The sequence below is a fragment of the Alligator sinensis genome, unplaced genomic scaffold (assembly GCF_000455745.1).
Source record: "Alligator sinensis unplaced genomic scaffold, ASM45574v1 scaffold245_1, whole genome shotgun sequence".
Classification (NCBI taxonomy): Eukaryota; Metazoa; Chordata; order Crocodylia; family Alligatoridae; genus Alligator; species Alligator sinensis.
In genome coordinates, this window is record NW_005842884.1 from 89,839 (window position 1) to 105,855 (window position 16,017).

The following is a 16,017-nucleotide window of genomic DNA, read 5'->3' on the forward strand; positions in this document are numbered from 1 at the left end:
CATGGTAGTCTGGCGCCTTGCTGCTGCCTCTCTACAATCCCAGTGAGACTTGTCGTGCCCCTGTCTTAGGAACACTGAGGCAAAGAACTCATTGAGGAGTTCAGCCTTGTCCCCCCTGTCCTTCACCAATTGTTTCTGCCCATTTAGTAGGGGTCCTATTCCTCCCTGGGCCTTCCTTTTACTCCCTATATATCTAAAAAACAATTTCTTGTTGTCCTTTACTTGGGATGCCATCCTCAGCTCCATGGTAGCTTTGGCCCGTCTAACTGCCTCCCTACAAGTGCGAGCAGAGGAGGTATATTCGTCTTTGGTGATCTCTCCCTGTTTCCACTTTTTATGTGCCCCCCTTTTGGCCCGTAGGCTGCCCTGGATTTCTCTGGTCAGCCAAGGAAGCCTCCTGGCCCCTTTCCCGCTTTTTCCTCGCATTGGGATCGTCTCCCTTTGTGCCCGAAGAATCATTTCCTTAAGGCACAGCCACTCTTCTTGGGCTCCCATCACTTCAAAACTCCTACTCTGCAGTGTGTCCTTTACTAATCGCCTGAGTTCATTGAAATCAGCTTTCCTAAAGTCTAGCACTTTCACCCTACTAGTTACCTTACCCACTTGACGTCTTATGAAGAATTCTATTATTAGGTGATCACTGTCCCCCAGATGGCTACCGATCTGTAGGTCCCCTACCAAAGGTTTTCTTTTTCCAAAGGCTGAGCAAGCATGGAGAAAAATCTGTCACTAGTGGAAAGCTGTTAAATATGAATGAATCACCATATGTGAATGTTTAGTTATTAAAAGACGTTTCTTTAAAAAAAAATTCTTCCATACTTGTTAAGATTGGAAGGGCATATAGAGATGATCACAAGAAAATACCAAGTAGGCTATAGTCATGTTATAAAAATGGAAATGGCACAAAGAGATGTCCCTTAAAATAAAAGGCAAGGATGGCCCCACATAAGTAGAGTAGATTTCTGAAGAAAAGGAGAGAGTGAATTGCTCATTGCTACTTAACTTGGTTATTAATGAAATTCCTGTTGCTGGGTGGTACATGGAACATTATTAAATACACATTTTTAAAGCTGTTGGAAAAATTGTGAATGCATTCAAATGAATAAAATCTCATGAAATTTTAGATGGTTAAAAGATTTAACTAGTAAGATGACGAATACAAGTACTTATATCTGAAAACTGTTACAGGACTACAGAATACAGTGTTGCTTCTCTATTCAAATAATAGGGATGGTGAAATTGGAGGCAAACTAGTTTGGTGATTTATAAAGCCTGCGGCAAAACCTGATTAGCCAGTTTAGGAAAACTTAAATAGTAGTGGTTCCATGATTGCTTGAAAAGTTATGGCAAAGGGTTTGTGTGTGTTAATACTTTTGAAATATTCACAGTTGAGAGAGCAGTAGTTAAAATTAAAAACAGAACTCCTTTATGACCTCCCATTTCCCCTGACTCATAATTTTCTGAACCTGGGACACACCCAGGTTCAGGGGGACCACATAACAGCTGTAGCTGCATTTGAGATGGTCAACTGAAATTGTCCAAAGCTGTGGATACACAACTTCCACAATTAGGTAACTTACCTCAGTGTAGTTAGATTGTGGTTAGGTGTTTCTTTCTCCTCCCTGTAATACTAAACATCTGATACTATTTCACTGAAACTTTTTTACTTCCCAGATTTTCACCAGATGGAAGATTAATAGCATCTTGCAGTGAAGATAAAACTGTTAGAATCTGGGATACAACAAATAAAGTGTGTGTCGATAGTTTCACAGACTATGAAGGGTAAGTGTTATGGAAGAGAAAGTTGAGTAGAAGTATATAGAGATGCACAAATATATTGGCGTCATATCGGATTGATACCAATAAGAGGAAAATTAACATTATCGGCTTTTTTGGCTGGTGTAGCCAATAATGTACTGATAAATTTAAATTTAATATGCCTTCTGGCTGGAGCCTCCGGACGCCACATGCATGCACCAGCCAGGAACGCAGCTGGGCAGCGCGGAGAGCAGTGTCCTGCAGGTAAGATTGTGGGGAAAATGGGGGGAGTAGCTTGAGGCCCCCATGGTGAGGGAGTGGGTCAGGGGCTGGGGCTGAGGCAGGGTGGTGAGTGGGACCCTGGAGGAGCAGGATGGAACCGTTGGTGGCTTGTCCTGGGGATCAGCACCCCAGCTCTTAAAAATGGTAGCAGGGGCACTTGAATTAAAGATCATCAAATGAGCTTTAGTTCAAGTGCCTCCACTACCATTTTTAAGCTCCAGGATGCTTTTTTAACTGAAGTGGAGCTGAGTGGGGCGAGGGCAGAGGCAGGCTGCCCACTGTGGGCTTGGGGCTCTCCTCCCTGCTGCCCTTACCCCCAGAGCTGCATGCTGGCTGCGCTGCCCACCCCTGCCTGTCCAGCAGTTGGAGGCACAGCTTGCCGCTGCCACTGCTGCCAGATGGGCAGGGTGCACAGCATGGCCAGCACGTGGCTCCTGGGGCAACGGCAGCAGGATGAAGAGCCCAGAGTCCACAGTGGGCAGCCTGCCTCTGCCCTTGTCCAGCTTGGCTCTGCTCTGGTTAAAAATGTGCCGATGCTTAAAAATGGTGGCGGAGGCACTTGAACTAAAGCTCACTTAATAAGTTTTAGTTGAAGTGCCCCCACAGCCATTTTTAAGCACTGGGATGCTGATCCTTTGGACTAGCTGCCATCAGCTCGGTCTCATTCACTGCCCTGCTAGTCCGTGCCCTACTCCCTCCCTCACCATGAGGGCCTCAATCTGCCCCTCCCATGCCACTTCCCCTCCACCACTTACCTGAAGGGCACTGCTTTCCACGCTACCTGGCTGCATTTCTGTAAATCAGCTATTGTTTCAGTATTGGCTGATATGCCTGGTGAATATATAATTGGCTATTGGCATCAGCCCAGAAAATTTTTATTGGTGCGCCCACAGAAATATATGGCTTTAATACAATATCACATGTCTTAAACAACATTTCACTAGTATCCCTAAGCTATGCCTGAGAATAGATGCACGTTTTCCTACTACCAAAGAAATGGTGGGGGGAAAAAAGTGAAGTTCTTAAGTGAAGTTCTTGTGGCTTTATTTTAAAGATCAGCTGTCTGGTTGTACCTGCCCAGCTGTTTAGGTGTGTTTTTCCCATCTCCAGGAGATGAGAATAATCCTCCCTCCCCCTTTTTGGTCTTCTGATTACTTGTTTTCCTAGTCCTTTCTGTTTGGTTCATTATCATTTAGAATAGGATGGTTTGATATTGAATAATTTCTAACTGTTGCCTTTTATGCTTATCAAAGCGGTAAGGATGGTTTCCTGATATTGCAACTTGTCAGGTCATCTTTTACCCATAGAAAAGATTTGGTTTTCTTTAATCCTACATTTCCCATAAACCTTTTTCTTCAGCAGGCCAGAAAGCCTGTGTGTGGTCTGACCACATGCTGGATAGAGTTTCTGATCCACAACCTGGCACAGTGACCATCATGTGGGCATGCAGAGGGGGATAAGGGCAGCCTGGCTTAAGCCCAGTCCTGTGGGAGAGGCTGGCCCTGCCAGGTGAGGGGGAGGCAGCATGACTCTGCCTCCACCTGGCCCCATGGGAAAGGAGGTATGGCCTGGCCCTACAGGGTAGAAAGACGCGTGGTCCAGCTCCAAACCTGCCCCATGGGAAAAAGGGGGTATGGCCCAGCCTCAAAGGGGGAAGGGGTCATGGTTTGGCTCCAGGCAGGTGCATGGATCCTTGGGGGTTTGAGGATTTTTTTGGGGGTGTGTGGCCATATTAATGGCCACTGCTCCCCTCCTGTCAAATTCCCTGACCTGTGGGGAGCCTTGTGAGCCAGATGCAACAGCTCTGTGGGCTTCATTTTGCCTATAGCCTAAGAGTAGAGCACCCCTGAGATGAGGGTAATGACAGCTGTAGAAGAGTGTGTCGTGGCTTTCCAAAAAACGCCAGGTTTCCCTTCAGCTTTTTTGTGAAGTGGTTCAAGTAGTGGCATAAGTATGATGTGCTCCCAAGTATTATATCTAGCATGCTAATAACAAGGAAATGGATTTAGAGCGAGGGGTTGGATGGAGGAGCTTTTCTTCAAGGTAACCAGATGAGGTTTAGAATCTGTGAATAAATCCAGGAGTGGAGTCTCTTGTCCTAAAGGGTTTTCTTTCTTTGCTAAAAGGGAGGAGTATGCTAGGTAGACTTATCCACATACATGCTGCATTGAACAAATAGTTGTAAACAATATTGTTTTTTAGAATTCAAACCCTATGCCTGATCTGTTGCTATTGTTTCCATGTTCCCTCCGTATGAATTACCCAAAGGGATATTTTAAAATAATTCCTTACCTGCAATTCCATTTTTTTTTGTTTTTTGTGCCAACCAAGTCCTCTGATTCTGTTGGTGGATTAGGGAAAATTTTGTATATACATGTTTTCTGTAGAGTGAAGGCAATTTTTTTATTGTTCAGAAGGTCCAAGCCCGCAAAGGTATTGAGGTACCTGACTGAATCTGTGAAATGTATGCACTTAAATAAGAGTTCATTGTATCTATCTTTGATGCAAACCAGGGATCAGCAATTTATGACCTATTCCACACCACACCTGGGCAGCAGGGGGGGCTTTGCCTGTGCTGCTGCCACAGCCAGGTGGCTGGGAGTTTCGCTGGTGGGTGGTTTTACCTGTGCTGTAGCCAAGGCCAGGTGGTAGGGAGAAGCAGCAGCAGAAACAGCCAGGTCTTGGCACAGGGTCAGGCAATTATTTTGGGTGGAGGGCCGCTTAACAAGGCTTGGTGAGCTTTAGAGAGCTGCACAGGTAGCCCTGCCCCTTTAGAGTTGTCCCGCCCCCTGGTCATCATCTTGGGACTGGAAGTCCCACCCTTAATCCCTGACCTTTGCTACTGGAAATCCTTGGCCCCAGAAATACTTCTTTTTGGAGGAGGGGGATTGCCATCTTAGAACCAGAAAAAAACCCCCAAATCATACACTAAAGCTCAAGCACCTACTATAACATATTTTAATTTTATTACAAAAAATATTTTTGTCATGACTTGTGTTTGTGTACTGCATATAGAGGTGATGGCATAATAATTAAAAAATAACTTCTTAGTCTTGTATAAAGTGTGGTGGGGTGTGTGTGTGTATGGTGGGGAAGGTTGTGAGGAGGTGTGGCTGTGTGTGGGAGGGGCAAAGGGTAAGTTGGGGTGCATGTATATGTGGGGGTAGAGTGTGGGTGTGTGGCGTCTGTGGGGTGAGAGGGAGGGTGGGGGGGCGTGGGGTCCCTCCCCATACTTCCCCTGCCCCGATGGTGCAGCAGCAGGTGGTGGAGTTGGTGCCTGGCTGTGCACAGCTGTGTCCAGTATTGCACGTCGCAGTGAGAAGCACAGCCCCTGCTGGGCCATCTCTCTCCCCAGTGCTCCCTGCCATGCACACGCAGCCCCTGCACTTATGCAGAAGAGAAGGGAAGCCCCATGCGCTGGAGCCAGCTTCCTTCTCTGTCTCCCGCCACACAGGTCCCGTGGCAGGTATGGGGAAGGCAGCTGGCTCCAGTGCGTGGGGCTTCCCTCCTATGTCGTGCAAGTGTGGGGGGCTGCGCTGAGCGCTGGCAATAGAGATGGCTCGGCGGGGGCTGCTCTCCTCGCCGTGATGGGCAGTACTAGCCGGAGGTGCATGTTGCTGGGCACAAGCGTCCCGAGTGCCCCCAGCTGCTGCTGCTGTCTGCAGGGGCTGCGCATCATGGGGGGAGTACATGGTGAGTCTCCACGTCCCCACCCTCCCTCACACCCACACCCTGCCCACCTGAGCTCTGCGCTGCCACCGCCTCCCTGGGCATGGGCTCTATGCTGTTGCCAGCCCTATGCTCTGCACTCCCACCCAGCTGTAGCTTCGCCCCTGCTCCCACCATTTCCCTACCTGTTGTCTGGAGGGAGCGGGACGCTGGGGAAGCTAAACAGGTCTCCGGCGGCAGCAGCAGCAGCAGCAGCACCACCTGGAAGCTGCCTGCTGGTTGGGCTGGGCACTTCCACACATGAGGGTGGGAATGAAGTGCAATGGGATATGTTGGGGGCATGTATATATGTGTATATATATATATATATATATATAATGGGGGTGCCTCCCTCCCATCCTTGTGGGCAGAAGGGCTGGGAGGGGTACAATTCGTTGGTCAGCTCTGCGGGCTGGATCAGAGTGCCTGGCAGGCTGCATCTGGCCCACGGGCCATATTTTGCCCGCTCCTGTCTTGGGACCAACCTGCCTAGGATCCTAGCTGGGTCATTCCAACATGCCACAGCAAATAGACTAACTTCTCTAAATGAGTAGGGTCAGCTGTCTGCATTTAGTAGAGCTGTTTTTCTTTTCCTGTTTCCTCCTGATTAGAATAATTTTAGGTCTTAGAGCTAGAAGAATGGAGAATCCAAATTAGCATATGGCAAGTAATGTTAATTTATTCAGATTAATGCGTTTTGGCTAAAATGGGGACTAATTCAATCTCTTTTCATTATTTCCATTTAGATTTGCCAATTTTGTGGATTTCAATCCAAGTGGTACGTGTGTAGTTTCTGCGGGTGCTAATCATACAGTGAAACTCTGGGATATTCGAATGAACAAGTTACTGCAGCATTACAAAGGTAAAAGCTTTAATTACAAGGAGATATATAATCTTTCTACTTTTTAAGTTTTACTTTCTTTAAAAGAATTAATTTTTCAAGAATGCATAATCAAAATAAGTAAAATATCTTGAAAGAATATACTTTTAACTATTCTTTATTTGTATCTGCATCCATTTGTAGTGGTAGCAAGCCATAATTAATTCTGTTTTGCTGAGAATAATAATCTTAATTTTTTTTCTCTTTTGTATGCTAATTCTTCTTGAGAGGAGACAGAATTATACCCTGGCCTAATGGAATTGTAACTTGCCAGAAAATGTTGATTTCACTGAATTTAACAGCACAGTTATTTGGCCATCTTGGCAGAGAATCCCACTACTATTTGTATATGAAGACAAATGTTCTATTAGGTTTAGAGCACAGAGTCTACTGCGTGACCATTATAGAAGTGGTGTAGATAGAAGTGTTGTAGAGTAGCATGTAGAACCAAAAATGGGACCCTCCTGTGAAGATGAGGGTTTGTGAAGTGTTCAAGGGTAGACAGAACTACAGCAAACAGCTGTGTGGATCTCTGAGGTGTACCAGCTGCATGTTGCAGCCTTTATTTCTAAGGGTGGTATTTGTTTGATTAGCTTCATGGGATCGTTGATGAGCTCCAGTTGCATGGAGAAGCGGTTTTTGTTCTGAAGTGAAAACCGCCTGCAAACAGCTAAGCAGTTAATTTCACAACAGGCTGTCAAATTAAGAATTAAAAATTAAGTGATCTGAAAATCAGGTGGCTAAGAATAATCCAGGTTTTACTGTATTCTGTAGTAAATGTCTGTAAGAAATATCCAGTGTTGCTTATAAAGAGTTACCCTGAGATGGTCTAATTTAGTGGTTAGAGCATAAGCCCCCAAAGTCTGGAAGCATCGTATTCTTCCTGTACCACTGATCAGTTGCCTGGTGTGGTCCACCTTTCTTTAGTCCTCTCATGGTCTTCTCCCACTCAGCATCAGTGTTGCAAGTAATAGATAAATATTTTTAGAGCTCATTCCATATATTATGGAAAGAAAATTATATATTAAAATTGATTTTGTATTTTTTGTTTCTTCAAAATTCTGAGATTGAATAGGCTGTTTTATTAATTTGGGATACAACTTCTGAATTTTAAGTTTCAGGCCATTAGTAGGTCATCTAGGAAAGACTGGAGATATGGGAATAGCACTAGCCATAGGTCTTGGCTTAAGTAGGGAGACACACTAATTGTAGCCAATGCCACAGGTGGCCTGGTGTCATCACCACTTTCTAGGGTGTAAAACTGCCCCGTTACAACCTATATGGGCAGAAGGCCTATGAATGGAAGGGAGCATATTTAAGATTTAGACTTTTCATTAAGAATGTTATTCCCATTTTGTCTTTGTACTGTGAAATCAAATGTGCATCATACTATGAAAGACCTTTTTAAATGCACATCTGTGGTTAATAGCGTAATTCAGTATTTTTACAGTATGTCAATTTTTCTATTGAAAACGCACATTGTGGTTTAGAGTGCAGCTAAAAATACAAGGCTTTATCTATCTACTTTTCCAGAAAAACATGTCTTCATTGGGAGCAATCATTTCGGTTTTTATAGTTTTATGACATAATACAGAGGCTTATTGGAAGGGGTTTTTTAAATGTTTATGACTATTGAAAATTTTAAATTTTCTAAGCCTCTAGCTTTATAGCAAAACCCATTTTTCCCCTCAAATAACCAAATTAAAACATTAACGTACTAACGTACTCTGTCATTGTGATTCTTGGGGCAATGGAGTCTTAACCTGTTGGCTGCTGCTACTTTTTGTATATGTGCACATATCTTGACCAACATTTTTCTAAATATAAAGATGAGCTACATTCAGAGTGCTGCTGCTCCTCCATTAACACCTGATTTTTTTCTCATTTCCAACTGACTTAAGTTTCAGTAAAACTCAAATTTTTTGTGCATTATAAATTGGTGTTGTTGCTAAGTGAATTGGTGAAAATTTACTTGAAGGTATATTAGAAGGATGTTTCTTTGTCCAATTAGTATCCTTGAGTTCCTCATCTTTACTGCAAAAAAACTCCTTGTACCCTGAATAAAATAAAAACATTTATTGCATTATTTTTCCTTAATTTTGAAACTTTTCTTTGCAGTAGATTGGAATGAAGTGTGGGTTTGCTCATCATGTTTTTTCTTAGTAATAAGTGGAACTGATCATTTCCAGTGCCTCAAATACCAGATATATATATTTTTTTTAAATCGTCTTATAATATTTCCAAGATCTAATATCAATGCCTGAATTTTGTCTTGTGTAAATTAGTTCACAGAGCAGAAGTGAATTGTGTATCATTTCATCCTTCTGGTAACTATATCATCACTGCTGCTTCTGATGGCACCCTTAAGATTATGGACCTTTTGGAGGGAAGACTCATATATACACTCCATGGACACAAGGTACAACTATAGTGCAGTTATGCTTTTTAAACCAGGGTGATAGCGAATTTTACCCTATATACATTTCATAGCTCCGTTAGAAGATGAATGACCTTTGTTCCACAATTACATGACATTTCCAATGGAGAACAGTCTTGCAATAATAGAGCTTCTCACAAGTTGATAAATTACATGGTTTGTAGTGACAGTCGGAAAATTAACTTTGGGGTGTCACATGGCTTGCAGGCTGGATTTTGTCTATGGAGCCATATGATCTGGCCCGTGGGTTGCTAGACTGCCCCCATTTGCTGGTCCCAGTGCCAGTGCAGTGTATGCAGCACAAGGGGCAAGCATGGGGTGCTGCAAGATGCCAGTGCACTGGACTCCTTGTGCTGTGGGCAGCATGTGCTGGCCCTGGGGCTTGTTGTGCATGTGATCCTCCCAGGGCCAGCACAGAGTATGCTCTGCCTGTGGAATGCAGGCTGAGCCCAGTGCCACCTCCGACACAAGGGGTCTGGGGCGTGGGTTGCATGTGACGCCCCTTGTTTGCCTCCCATGCTGCCTGCAGTGTGTGGAAGCCCTACAGCCCTTCCTGGGGCAGATTTTTTTTCTGATGCCATCTAGAGGAAAGGGAGAGTGGATCCATCAGGAGGCCCAGCTGTACCCATCTGCTGCCCAGGTGCCTGGGCTCTTCTGTGGCTTCCCAGGGTTAAGGGACAGGCCACATGCTGGGGCTTCGTTGGGGGCTGGGGGCTGCAGGCTAGCGTGGGCATTGCTGGGTCTGGGTGCCTAGGAGAGCGAATACCTGCATGGCGGGAAGCAGAGGCTGGCATAGGAGATGTGCATGGGGTTTGGGTCAGGCATCTGCAGTTGGGCCACCGTGTGTGGCTTTGCAGCCCAAGTGCCTGCAGCGGCGGGGGTGGGGGGAGTAGCAGGAACTTGTGGGGAAGTTTGAGCATCTGCACTTCCAGCCCAGGGTGTGATGGCAGCTCCCGGGCGTGGCATTCACTCCGCTAGGCGCTGGCCCTTGTGCTTGTCAGAAGCGCAGGCCAGGCTAGGGGCAACACAGCAATATTCCCTGATGTGTTTTACTCTTCAGCCCTTTGAGCACCCTGTGCAGGGATAGCAGCCCAGGCCTTGGAGGCTAGGCAAGAAACAATGAGGGAATGAACCTGCAGGGACCCTGAGGTTGTGACAGGCAGGGGTGAAATGGAATCAGGTAAGGAAGTTGCCCAGGGGATTGGTCCTGTCTGGCCTGCAGACCAGCCCAACGACTCTCGTCTGGTCTGTGGGGCCAGATGAATTGGACATCCTTGAGTTAACCTATCAATGCTACATGTGTGTTTAACTCTGGGTAATAGTTTTTCATAGTGAATCAGTATCTGAAATCAAGAAGTTTATGGTCTTTGTTAATTGGCACATTACTCCTTTAGCTGGGAAATTCTATGCTCTGAAACCTTCTCTAATTAATGGAGCATGGCAGGAATTTCCTGCAAGAATGCCAGTATTATTCATATTTTCTTCTCTAAGGTATACAAGAAATCCTATTTTTATCATCGATAATTCAAAATATGAGACTTATCTTACACATTTATGGCAAATAGTGCTAGTTGAACAATGACAACATGACAGTAATCAATATATTCCTGCCTTGTGTAGTAGCTTCTTGGCTTTAGGCTGCATGAACAATTGCATGACTTAGATTGTATTAATATATATCTACTATGTAGCTAACGTGCGGAGTCCTGTATTGTCTTCCACTCTACCAGGGCATGTAATATAACTATAATTTTAACTTCTTCTCAATAAACCTTTTACATTTTTAGACGACTTTTTAAGCATACATTTTCATTGATATTGCAGTTCCTTATTTATTAGCATTTGAAATCTATTGTTCAGCTGAGTACCATTGAATAGATAGATGATGATGGTTGTTATTGTTATTTATTTCAACATAGAGGCAAACATGCAATTACTGTAATAAAAATAGTTTAACAATGAGCTAAACTAATTTTTAATTGCTACAGGGACCTGTCCTTTCCGTGGCCTTTTCAAAAGGTGGAGAAAAATTTGCATCAGGCGGAGCTGATTCTCAGGTTTGATAAAATAATTATATATTATAATAATCAATATAAAGACATTATTTTTTTCCTCTATTCCAGAGAATAAATGAGGTAAATATATTCCTTTTTCATAGGGTGGTGATTATAATACTGACATACTACACTGACTTAACTTTGTGTTTTTTGGTTTATTGGATTTATGTTACCATTTCCAGCAAAGGCTTAGGGCAACTTAAAATAAGAGCCAAAATAACTTGTAAAAGCAAGTCAGATATTAAACTATAATAGAAAACAAATGTTTCTCGTATTATAAAAAGCAACAAAATAACGATCCAAGTTCAGGGAGCTTAATCAACATAATGCCATCATTTTTTATTTATCGATGTTACCGTGCCTTAGCGAAAGATGATGTGATGATTATGTGCACCTGTACATATACTCAGTTTTCTAGGCTTATCCTTTAAGTAAGAAGAACTTATTTAGTAGAAGAACTAATAATACATAGTAAAAAAATGTTGGCAGGTATAGGGAAGAGATATTGCTCAGACTGTTTGCTAGTTTTTGTCAATGTAATTATTTGCAGCAGTAGCCTTCATATAAGTGTCGGGGCCGAGGGGCTGTGGCCAGCAGCCCAGGCACGTGGGCCGGGGAAAAGGTCGGCACGGCAAACTAGAATTAGGCACTGACGCGTAGAGGTTGATTAAAGATTATTTTACTTACACCGTAGGTGGTCACGGTGCAGGCAAGAAAACTTTCTTGAGTTGCAGTTACAAAAAAACCCCACACACGTGGAGTTTGCTAGGCTCCGCCGAAGACACACGAGCGGAGTTTGCTAGGCTCCGCTAAACAAACACGAACAGAGCTCCGGATACCACTCACGGAGTTTGCTAGGCTCCGTGGACCGTCTGAAATGAGAGTCCGAAAGGTGACTCTCCACGAGCGCGCAGGGTGGGGTACGTCAAGGGATCGTGCGGCGACGGGGAGAGGCTAGAGGTTGATCAGGCCCCTGTATCCTCCTTTAAGGCACACGCGGAGTTTGTTAGGCTCCACAGCGCGCTTAGAGTTCTTCACGAGATGGATGTGAAGTCCTCCTCCTCCATCTTGGGCGGAAACTGCTCAAGCCTCTTATACGGCTAGCAAGCCAATCGCTAGCCGCCACGTGGGAATAATTTAGAAACAGCCAATAGTGGAAAACAAATTTACATACGGGTGGCGGGAACTCCTTTGCACCTGGGTTTTCTCTATGCAACTGAGAATTGCACCGTGCAAAGAAAGCTCCATGTGGCGGGAAATAATTCTGCAGTACTGAAGCGCACACACAATCATACCCTTTGGGTCATGACAATAAGGAATAGCAGTTGATTTAATTTTAAGGCAATGATATAGACACATTTTATGAAAGAAAGAAAATAAATATCATAAGGACCAGGGTTTAATACTATCTAAGGTCTTTCCTCAGCATTCTGTGGCAACAAGGAAGTACAAAAGCACTATGTGAAGATAAATGTCAGTGGAGTTGCATGATAGAAACACAGGGATCACCATCTAAAAATGTGCTCTGTGGAATTTAGCACAAACAAATTTTGTATTTTATTAATATATGGTAATATAGGATAGATTTTGCATTTTACTCATAAATAATAGTACAACTTAAAATTATAATAAATGTTTCAACTAAAAGTTAAAATAAAGACCTAAATAGTATTAGAAAGAAGAGACCACTTTCTTAGGCCTCAGGTAGAACTAGAGATCATGTCAATGTTTGTAGAAATGACTTAGCTGGTTGACTTCACAAGGAATCTGTAACAAATAATTGGAAGGTTAGCAAATACTGGGGCGAAATATTCAAACTCAAGCAAAATATGCCAGTATCAAAACTCTTGCTACTGTGAAAAAATAGATGCCTTAAGTTAAAGACTTTTAAATTGATGTGTTTGTGTAGGTTTTACTTATATATGTTTAATTTATAATGATTTATATTTACATTGTACAGCTAACATTTTTTTTTACCTTCCCTCATTTCCACTGAATGTTACCCTAAAGGATTAGACTGCTCTCTCTCAGTATTCATTTGTTTACTAGCTCTTCATCCTGTCCCTTGCACAAAGCTGCCCTCCTGTGCCTCTGCCAGTTGGCCTATATTACAGGGATTTTTTGGGTTGTTTTGGGTTTTTTTTTTCTTTTAGATTTTAAAGCTGTCTCCAAACTCCAGAAGATTAGACTACATCTGTTTACACAAAGTTCACACTTTCAAATTTGTTTTCAGCCAAAATGAACAGAAACATTTTTTCTTAAAAGCTATTTGAGCATTCAGCTAATAGCAATGTTTTGTATACATTGCAAAAGAAGGGTATGATTGATAATATTAATATGCTAATATTTTTAAATTAGTAAACTTTAAAGGGGCCTGTGTCTTATTCTGCTATACAGTATACCCTCAGTTACCCACAACACTTTTTTTTTTCAAACTTGTAACTTGCTATTATGTAAGAAACTGTGACCTTCACTTTTTTGCTTCCCCTTGCCTGTTTCTCTGGTATTGTATACAGTGCTCAAAGTCCTTCCTGTGTTTATAGTTTAAATTCCTGAATAGTTACACTTGTGCCTGCTGGATGATTCTTTTCCCATGAAAAGATGAGGCGTTCCATATGGAAGTGTTGTCCTGTAGGGCCAGGCCAACTCTCAGGATCTCAAAATTGCACTGTTAGACGGGAGGGTGTGACACAATTGCACATATATACACACACAAAAATGACTAGGCACACACACACTAGGTGCATACACATCCAAGATTACTAGTCTAAGCACATGCACACCTATCACCAATTCAAGCACCTACACAGGATATACACCAAAAGTTAGACAAAAATCAATTGTCAATACCTGCACACCCAATACACATACATGGATTACCAATTCGTATACCACGCACATGATGATATATATAGATATATATACTTGCCAGTTCACACACACACCTACACATACACACAGGTGAGTTCCTGACTTGGGTGGTGTGGTATGTATGTGTGTGCTTGGGGTACCTAGGGTGCTTGGTGACTATGGGAGGAGGAATCAAGTGTCAAAGATTTCCAGAAGGAGAGGGAGGAGGGAGATGGATGGGGTTTAAGATGAGAGAAGGAAAAATGAGAGTGAAAGTGCCAGGAGTGAAAGTTGCCAGGGCTGGGATTAGAACCGGCAGACTGGGGAGGAGCTGGGGTTACTGAAGGTCAGGTGGCCCCGGGGTCACTGGGGCTTGGGGTTACTTATGGTTAATGTACCCTGGGGCTACTTGGGGTCACCTGGTGCTGGGGTGGAAGCAAGGCAAAAAACCCGGTGGCGAGGAGACATCCAGGGAAACTGAGAAGCAGAAAGCTGGGAGATAGCTGAGAAATCAAGGAGGAGGGTCGGGAGGTCAATAAGACAAAAACCCAACTTGGGGTTTCAAAATAACAGGTTTATTAAACAGACAACACACTACACAGCCCCACAAAGTTATTGGTTCCTACACACCCACACAAGCACTCCCATACACACCCACACAATGGTAGCAGTAGAGAAAAAGGCTTGGTGGAGGGATTGAAGTCAAGATGTATAGGGACAGAGTCCAGGTCCTTTGCTTGGAGAAGGAAGCGGGTGATAGCTACCTATCCTGGGCTGTGAGTTGATCCTCGATGGCCAGTCAGGGTCTTCTCCAGCAAGGTGTTGTCCAGAGGGGGTCGCCGGCAGGGCCTCTGGGTGGATAGGTGGTGTGGTGTGGTGGAGAGGACATCCCACTGGGTCTGTCTTCACTACCCCTGTTTATAGGGGCAGATCTTCTATGACCCTAGTGACAGGAGGCATGCCCAGGCAAGGGTCAGCCCTGGTGTACTGAGCATGTGCACTCCAGGCAAGGATGTGCAGTTTCAGGTGTCTGTGTTGCAATAATGGATTAGCTGATTTCTGTAGGGTCTTTGTGTTTCAAATGCTGGGTCTGTGGTTCCTGGATGAGTCAGTGGAAGGCAATGGTCCAGTCATTGAGCTGATGCTTCAGTTGTTGAATTGAGTATTCAGTAGGCCTACTACCATTGTATCTCAAGCACCCTCATTCACCTCCATTCATTCAGAAACCTATTTACATGAGACTGGTTAGACATAAGTCATAAGTTACACCCAGGCAGAGGAGACAAGATGGAGGCTTGACATAACTTGACCTTACTTATGCTAACTTAAACATGTAGGCCTAAATCATATAGTATCAATAGAAAAAAACACTAAAAATCAGTAAAACAGTAATATAAAACAGTAAAAATCAATATACACATAATAATTATACACTATAAAACAGTGGATATCCATAACGGGGCACTTATGTGCAAAGGAGAGGGGGAAAAAAAAATTGCTACCAAAATAAAATGCTAAGCTTATCCTATGTCTTAGCTTATTCATACTTATCTATAGGGAATAGAGAGGGAGAGAAAAAGTCAGAAATAGTTGGGGAAGGGAGGGAATGTATTTTAAAATTAAAAAAAAAAGAAGAAAAACTGGGGGTTTTGCTATAGAAGATCTGTTTTTCTAAAGAGTTGGGTCAAAAACTTTCTACATTAATTTTAGGCGGAGCTCCGCTGCAGTCAAGGTATGATTTTGATGTAGATAGGCTAAGTAGCAGTAAAGTGAAAGATGTAGGACTTGAAATAGTTCTGTTGGACAAACTTTTAACACCTGGAAGTAGCTTATAACTATCCAGTTATTTCAGAATGAAACTGTTTCCCACTTACTTTTGCCTGTCTTAGAAGAATCAAGAGGCTATGCAAGTATTCTCTCTGTATCCATTTGCCTGTGTCAAGGACATATGCTAAGAAAATCCCTAGTGAGAGATTTCATGGCATTTTAGAGTGCTGCAGCACCCTGGTTGTGAATCACTGGACTAGATGATTGTAGCATTCCTG

The 16,017-nt window shown here is 43.4% G+C and overlaps 1 protein-coding gene across 3 annotated transcripts in view; it reads left to right on the forward strand.

Moving 5' to 3' along the window:
• The window catches only part of POC1B (POC1 centriolar protein B), a 145,537-nt gene that overhangs the window by 71,907 nt on the left and 57,613 nt on the right, over positions 1 to 16,017 (forward strand). For all 3 annotated transcript variants that reach the window (XM_025192052.1, XM_025192053.1, XM_006035877.3), the window contains exons 4-7: positions 1,675 to 1,782; positions 6,495 to 6,610; positions 8,914 to 9,047; positions 11,054 to 11,122. In XM_025192052.1, coding sequence (XP_025047837.1) covers positions 1,675 to 1,782; positions 6,495 to 6,610; positions 8,914 to 9,047; positions 11,054 to 11,122 — 427 coding nt within the window. The remainder of the gene's footprint in view (positions 1 to 1,674; positions 1,783 to 6,494; positions 6,611 to 8,913; positions 9,048 to 11,053; positions 11,123 to 16,017) is intronic.